At 34.4% G+C, this 8,288-nt stretch overlaps 1 protein-coding gene across 1 annotated transcript; it reads right to left on the bottom strand.

The window, feature by feature from the left end:
- Nucleotides 1–3,605: 3,605 nt before the first annotated feature.
- Nucleotides 3,606–5,645, bottom strand: LOC140433100 (uncharacterized). The gene has a single exon (XM_072521156.1). The coding sequence runs from the start codon at nucleotides 5,313–5,315 to the stop codon at nucleotides 3,606–3,608; it is 1,710 nt and encodes a 569-aa protein (XP_072377257.1). The 5' UTR covers nucleotides 5,316–5,645.
- Nucleotides 5,646–8,288: the final 2,643 nt, after the last annotated feature.

The following is an 8,288-nucleotide window of genomic DNA, read 5'->3' as shown; positions in this document are numbered from 1 at the left end:
GCCATAAAAACAGAAACCTTCATGGATCAAATTATGATACTAAATAAAAAAAGCAAATTAAAGTACCATAAAGATTGAATGCACATAAATAATGATTTGACATAAAAAGAAAAGGAAATACAGAAAGAAATAGCTAAAAATGCAAAAATATTCAAAAAGTAAAGAAAATAAAAAAAGTAAAGTAAAAGAGGAAAAATGTAAAGAAAAACAGATGAAAACCGTCTGTAAGAAGAATTTCTAGGAGAAACAACAGAAAAATTAAATGAATGGGCGAAATACTTAGAAGATCTGTTAAATACAGAGCAGCAAGAGGAACCAGAGGGAAATAAGAATTGGAAGAAAAGATAAGGAAGAGGCGTGAGAGGAACGAATTTTGGATGAAGTTAAAGAAATAAAAAGCGCGAGAGGACGTGGTATCCCGGCTGTGACTTTAAGGAAGGCAGCGTTTTAATAAAGACTAAAAGAAAGTATATCTTCAAATAACCATCCACAATTACATGAACTAAATTTTGTATTGAAATTTGACTTTACAGCTGGTAAACACAATGATTTTTGCCCGAAACAAGACTTTTAAATAATTCAATTTGTTTGTACAAAATTTGCGGAAATAAACAGTTTTTTGTAAAGCTATAAGACCAAAAATTATAAAATTTAAAGGATATTGTTGTGAGTTACATACACCTGACTGCAGCCCTGTGCGTTAGAGAAGTCTAGAAGTATCTCTCCACCACACCACCGAAATATTTCACGAACTGATTCTATCGACACAGAGATGACCTTAGACAATTTACGGAATTCTTGTCGCCTAGTCAGCTGTTTTCACCTCATTATATAAGCCAGCAGGCACGCGCTTTGATGATTAGTATTAGTATTGAAATATTTTTTATCGTTAAAAAACAGTAACTTAAACCTCTTCGCCCTCAATCGATCCTGATTCCATTGCTTTATGCTATGTTATGCTGTGAAAATAAATACAGTATAAAAGAAACTAAATTTTATAGACTACATTTTTTGATAATTCCATATTTTTAAAATTACGTAAACCCATCTTGCTATTGCACAATAATAGTTCATTTGCAAAATGAACTATTCGATTGGTTTTTATCGCAAATAAGGATTATTTTGCTACGATATTAAAAACGTACAAATAGCTTATTGTTATTTTGGTTTGAGTTTAAACTTCTAATTCAATTACCATCGCCAGATTTGGATTATGGTGGTATTGTTATGCAGATTGAATTTTGGTGTAATCGATGATGATTGTCGTTAAGCCACATTCAAATTGATTTGGAATTATAGTTTTGTAGTACTCGTTCAGTTATTTTAATTCCAATGTAATTATATAAATTGTATGTAGCTACTTATTATTCATCAATTTTTACAGTGTTATTGGTGTTGATTTAATTGGTGCTGATTATATTTTTGTTTTATTTACATTAAACTTTCACACATATTTTTACACATGCATGCACACATATAAACATGTATATATATATATATATATATATATATATATATATATATATATATATATAATGTTTGAAAAAATTCATGTGGTCAGGTGAATGAAAATTACTAAGGTCCTTGGAAAAACCACGTTGATAATTTAAAAGTCGACGTTTCGGCACCCATTTTTGAGCCATCATCAAGAGGGATATGTCACTCGTTATGTACCAGTATCTTATTTTCCAGCAATACGAGAACCGTCAAACGGCACTGAGATTTCTGCCTAATTCTCTGTGTCGAGTGACAACCCGTCTAAGATATTTCAACTTAAAAATTGGATATTTTTTCTTCTAATGTCCTGCACCTATCTACTGTTTGGACCGCATCCTCTTCGGGTATCTGAATTTTCCTGTCATTAACTGCTTGGCTTCTTTTTCTGTAGGTACTTCTTTTGGTATCGTACCTACTTTCCTGTTTGGTCCACATTGCAACCATCTGGCTAATTGCTAATCAGATGGTCTCTTGTTTTTAGAAGACTTCTTGCGGCTTGGTGAAAAAGGTATCTTGTTCTGTTCTCAGCCACCTCCCTTAGTGATATGTACTGGAGCCTTTCCTGGATGGTTGCATTTAAAACTCTATCTTCCCATGTCCACCCGTCGATTAGTCGGTAGTATGACGTCTCTGATCTATCCAGCTTCTTACAGTTGGTTTCTGCTATGGAACAGCATACAATATCACCGAACTACCGTAGGCCTGGTATAATTGAATCTTCTTGGCCTTCGTTAAGGAACTTGTCCTGAACATATAAGGGAGTATTTTAGCTATAGTTGCTTTTACCTAAGTTCTTGAACGTGCTTCGTGAAGTTGAGTCTTCTATCGAGGTAGACTCCTAGGTAATTGACTGATGGTTCCGAGTGAATGACGTTTCCTCTTATCGTATGGTCGACTACTAGTGGGCTGGTTTGCTGTTTGAAAATGATCAATTGTGTCTTCTCAGCATTTATCTTGATTTTCCATTTGTCCGTGAATTCTGAAATCCTTTCCAAGTGATTCTATAACGTCTAGACTATCCTTTTATCCTCTTTTCCTGTTGTGTAGATTGCCATACAGTGCATATAGTGCTGTATTTGTTTAAGCATCTGCTGATGAGTCTGAAACAAAAATATTGTATAAAATGGATGATAGGATACTACCCTGAGGCATTCCTTCTTGAACATCTTATATCCTGGACGTCTTTTGGTCGGCTAAAACTTGAAAAGTTCTATTAGTTAAATACGAGTCATATATTAACATTATAATATGACAATCTAGCTCTGTCCATCTTGTGTATGAGGGCTTTCTTCCAAACTGTGTCGTACGCCTTTTCGATGTCGAGGATGGCCAATCCGGTTTTCTGGTTTCTGTTGAAGCAAATCTTGCGAGCTGTAGTTCACAGTTTCTTTCTCTTCTAAATCAGTATTGGTTTTCTTAGATGAATCTTCCTCTTTCTGCATGCTTCATGAGTCTTCTGTGGATCATCTTCTCCAATATTTTTTCTAATGACTCCAGGAGTGATATTGGCGACCAGTTTTACCCTGTGTAGCTGCTTTATACCCTCAGTATGCACGGGAACGGTATGCGCGGAAACAGTCTGAGCAGAATTGGTTGGCGCAGGGGATCTCTGAAGCAGTGGTCGCCAAGTCTTCTAGCGTTATCGCGCCTGTTTAAATTTTTAGTGCGTTTTTCAATTTCGATGGCTTCACGGATAGGAGCGGATAGAAGCGATGGTTTTTTCTTTTTAAAATCTATTTTATAACCTGTGTGAATATGATGTTGGGCTAGGGTTGAAGTAGTATCGGTATTTCTTTTTAATAAGGTAAAATAAGAAGAAGAATATTTAAAAGAAGGATATATAAAAGTTTATAAAATATCTTTTTATGAGAATGTTCTTCCCTCTACAGAATCGATGAAGTCGTTCCCCACGTTCGTTTCTGACACATAGTCCGAAATAACCTGTTACAATTAACCTCTTCCAACTTTAGCATTGAGTAGCCGAGAATCGTTGTTTTGTATAAAACTTAATGAGGTCGCTGGTTAAATGATATTCGATAAATAATAATAACGAAAAAATGAAATAATTTGTTTGTAAATCAATTAGCGAAAAATAGCAAATATGACTGTCAATAAATTAGGAAATTAACTGGTCTTACATTTAATGTTGGAGGAACTGAAATATGAGTTCTTTTTAAAGGAACACTGGTCGGAGGGGGCATAGTTTCAGATTTAATCGATTTGGGTATAAGCTGGATAGGAGGTGGTTGTATGACAGATGGTCTTCCATCTTTTTGTACAGAAGGTCTAACTGGCGTGACCTCTAAACCGCCTTCCTTTAGAATATCTAGTTTTCGCTTCTTGATTTCATGAATAAAGTTGTTTCTGTAACTTTCACTTTCGGCTCGACTACTTTCCGAAACTCTAGGTCTACACGGGACTTCTATAATCTCCACATTGTTTTCTGTAGATTTTATAATTGGAATATTCTCTTTGCCTTCTACGGGAGACATGATCTCGTTGACTGGTACTTTTATAGCTACTGGTGTGGCAGCTGAGGTAAGTGGTTCCGTTTTAATAGGTATTACCTCAACTTTTACGTTATTATTATCTGGTTCTTGTGGAACTGGATCATTTTCAAGCTTTACTACAGGACATTCTTCTAATTTCACAGGACTGGATTCGGCTTGCAAGTTGGTCTCTATTTTTACTGAAATTGTAACCGGTATATTTTTGTTTTCAATTTTAATTTCGGCGTTTTCATTTTGTGTTTCACTTTTAACTGTAGCATACTCTATTTTTACTGGATGGGATTGAGTTATCACTGTTGACAGCTCAGTTTTTACTGTCATACTTTCTGTTTTAATAACAAGTTTTTCTATTTTTGCTTTGCTGTCATTTGTCTCTTCCGTCTTTATCGGTGCCTGCCATTTTTCATTTTTGTTGTTATTGTTATTGGTGTTATCTTTTTCACTTTGCAGTTGTTTATCTTTTTGTCTATCAGGTTTCACTCGAATGCTTCGCAACGAAGATGTCTTTCCTTCCGTTTTAATATTATCCTTGTTTTCGGTAACTTGTTCCGACACAGATGGTTTTCTGGATGTTGAAGGTACTGAAGAACTATCACTACTAGAATCTGCATCGCTCAAACTGCCGCTTCCTCGTTTATATTTCAATCTTCTTCGTTCCGATACAGGCAATGGTTTATATTCTTCACCGTGAATATGGCGTTCATACGGCAATAAGAATCTTTCGTAGTGACGTCGTATCACTGTAGCTGCGCTGGTACTGTTTTGATGGCCACTCATTTCGTCGAATATGGACTTCCAGAGACGATTTGTTGTGACGCAATCATAGCCTCCAAGTTTTTGTACTCTTGTGAAGAATTCATGCAAATTTAATTCCTTGTAACCTAAAGATGGTATTCTTCCTATTGGGGTGCGATTTGACTTCATGAAGGCTCCCAGCTTTCTAACAAACTCCCTGTTTTCGTTATTTTCATGACAACGCGTACTTCTTCGAATAGGATTCGCCGTACTCTCGGGTGGAACGGTATTTTTACTTTCAACCTTTGTACTAGTAGTAAGTGAAGATTCAGACTCATTGCTCTCAGATCCAGGTGAAACACTTCTCTTTTTCCGCCGTCCTCTAGGTCGGCCCTTTAACTTTGGTGCCAGGTGATTACACAGTAATTCGTGGCCTTCTAATTCTGGATAATCGAATGTGTCCCTACAGAACAGTACCCTGGTGTTAGGATGGACTACATAGAAGCCGCCCAAGGCATTAACTATTTTGTATTTTAGGTAAATATCCTCTACGCCCTCTAGGCGTTTCATCATCGCTCTGAAACGGCAGTATTTGGGAAAACTGAGGATCACTACGTGCGGATCTCTTAAAGTCTTGCTATTTTCTATATTTTTTCTTTCTGCTTCCACATCAGAGTAATCCAGTCCATTAGTATGTATTTTAAACTTAATCCAGCTGGTTTTTTGGCAGGAATATTGTTTTCGTCTATGTTTTCATCTACTCGTTTAAGATCTTGTTCTACTCGTTTAAGATCTTGTTCACACTTCGCCAGACGGCCCCACGTCCATTCTGCTTCTACAGTGATTAACGTTATTAAATCTTCGAGTCTTATCACAACTTTTTCAGAAATTGCCAGAACTTCATCCCTTTGAAATATTTGATTGATTCTTAGCCAAGGAGATCTCCTGGAGGACACCCGCCGACGCGGCTCTCTGGCACGAGAGCCAACAAACTTGGTGTGTTTCGTTCGATGTCTTGTTAGGAAGTGTCTTGAGTTGAGACTTGAGACGGTCAGAAACCACCCTCTCTTCGAGGTGGTCGGTAGCAAGAGGACAAACCCATAAATCAATCTATTGTATTGTTAATTGTGACCGTAATACGAACCGTACACTTGTGTGTATTGGCGACACAAGACAAAAGAGAAGTCAAATTCTCCGCACTTAAACACAATAGATGAGACAACCAGATTTTATAGGAAGCAATATATTTTACGAAAGTCGTTAGAATACATAGCATTGAATTAGACCACATTACAGTACCGTAACAGAAAAATATTAATAGTAAAAATATGAAAAGAAATAGTACATACTTTCCCAAACAATCGTAGTAATTTAAAAAACTTTACAATGAAGTAAAAACTTCTACAGCTATTCGTAAATATTTAATGAAACATTAAATTAAAAATCCAAATACATATTGTTCATAACAAACGTTTCTGGAAATCTCTAATGAAAAGTAAATAATCATATTAAGTTAAAAAAAAAAACGTGGTTAAATTTTTGACTGATAATTAAAGAATATGGTTATGATTATTTATTTTAAAGTACTTGCTAACTAACCTCGTCACCAAGCAGTGGGTGTGTTTAAATTACATACTAAATACTGAAATGTATAAAATCAAACGACATATTGTCGATGAAAAAAGATTTAATTTTCCGGGAACACTATGTGCTACTCGAAATTGCAAATACATGTGGGTTGATCTGCAGACACCAGCCAACTAAATTCTGATACTTATAATTATAATTATAATTATAATGGAATTATAATTATTATATTGAGAGCAATGATGTATGTATTCTTAAATTGACGATAAAATTAAATTAATCACAGTTGAAATAATGGGTAATTAGCCCAGTTTGGTTATGCAAAAATCATCGATTACACGGCAAAATTTTTCGCAGATATCTGAATCTTTTAAGACATAGGTGAGATTACTAGGGGAGGAATAGATGAAAAAGTACTCGTATTTTTACCTTGCGTTTTTTTTAAACAATAATTTATGGTTACAATTTTATTTTTTGTCTAGTTTTTTGCCTTATATTTTACATAAACAATATTTATATCATTTTTTATATTAAAAATATCATTATTTTCCTGTTTTTTTTTTTAATTAAAATTGATTAATAATTTACGGTGATATTTGTAAAAAAGCAGTTTTTTTGCACTAATTTATAAATTTTATTAATTTTTTTATTAACAAAATAAAATGTTGTTAAATTTGTACGGAATTTCCCCCTGATCCGTCAAATAGTTTAAAAGTTATTTAATTTATTTATTCCTTAGGCTAAATATTTAAACTATTGAACTTGCTCTATTAATGATGCCAGACACATTAAGCAAATTTCATAGGATTCTTTAAGACTTAAACTATCTCAGAAGTTAAAAACATATTGCGTTTTCATCGAAATTATTTACAAAATAAACGTTTGAAAAAGGGTTGTGTTTTTTACTAATAAACAATTGTAATAACTTCTATATTTTTCAAGCTACAGACTTGTACGTACAACCATTGGATAGCTGGTAAAAAAACACACAGAAAAAAAAACCTGCTATGACCAATAGGAACGAAGTTAGGGTCTTTTTTAAAAAAATCATATCTCCATTGTTTATAAACATTAAGACGTAAAATTTGCACAAATTTTAAATGAAAATCTAAACTTTATATTGAAACTTATATCTATAAAATTCATTAAATTTTTCGAAACTTACAGTCCTTCGAAACGAAGGTACTTTCGAAAGATCGGCATAGGAAAGTGGAGAAACTGTTTCAGCTCCGTTTTTTTTTCGAGATTGGAACTTCAAATTGAAACACGTAGGAAAAATTTATAGTATCTCGGGTTCCATTGCAGCTAGAAGCATCTTTTTTTTTTAATCTGAGTAGCTCCTCAAAATATGAATAACTACATAGTTTTCACTGGCCGGGAAATATAGGAAACCTCGGAAACATTGAGTCCATTTGAAATTCACTGTAAAAACTTACTTTTATTTTTTAATTTGGCTGGATTAGTCTGTCGCAGTATTAATAATGATGACATAATTTTCACGCCCCGGAAATCTCGGAAAATCAACATATATTTTTTTAAATTTTATATCATCATCATCCTCATCATCAATGGTGCTACAACTCTTCGTGAGTCTTTGCCGCGTTTACTATTGCCTTCCATGTTTGTCGGTCCTGTGCCAGTAATTCCCATTGTCGCACTCCCATTTTCTCTGGATCTTCTTTGACTGCATCTTTCCACCTTTTTCTAGGCCGCCTACAGACCTTCTTACTTCTGGCCTTTCCCAGAAATTTTATATCAATGATGTAATAGTAATACTCAACTGAAGTTGAGTTGGTCTGTGTTGTTTTAACTGACAAGAACCACGTGTTTAAGTCAAGCAAAGAAACATGTTGCTCTTTAAGTATTTACATCTTCAACTATTGTCATCGACCTAGGGTCGCATTAACATAGACTGGCAGCCTATTATAGTATGTTACATAGATTAACAGAAATTCCGAT

Source organism: Diabrotica undecimpunctata, chromosome 2, assembly GCF_040954645.1.
Source record: "Diabrotica undecimpunctata isolate CICGRU chromosome 2, icDiaUnde3, whole genome shotgun sequence".
NCBI classification, from domain to species: Eukaryota; Metazoa; Arthropoda; class Insecta; order Coleoptera; family Chrysomelidae; genus Diabrotica; species Diabrotica undecimpunctata.
The sequence above is the reverse complement of the archived record's forward strand: the minus strand, read 5'-3'. Positions and strand labels throughout refer to the sequence as shown.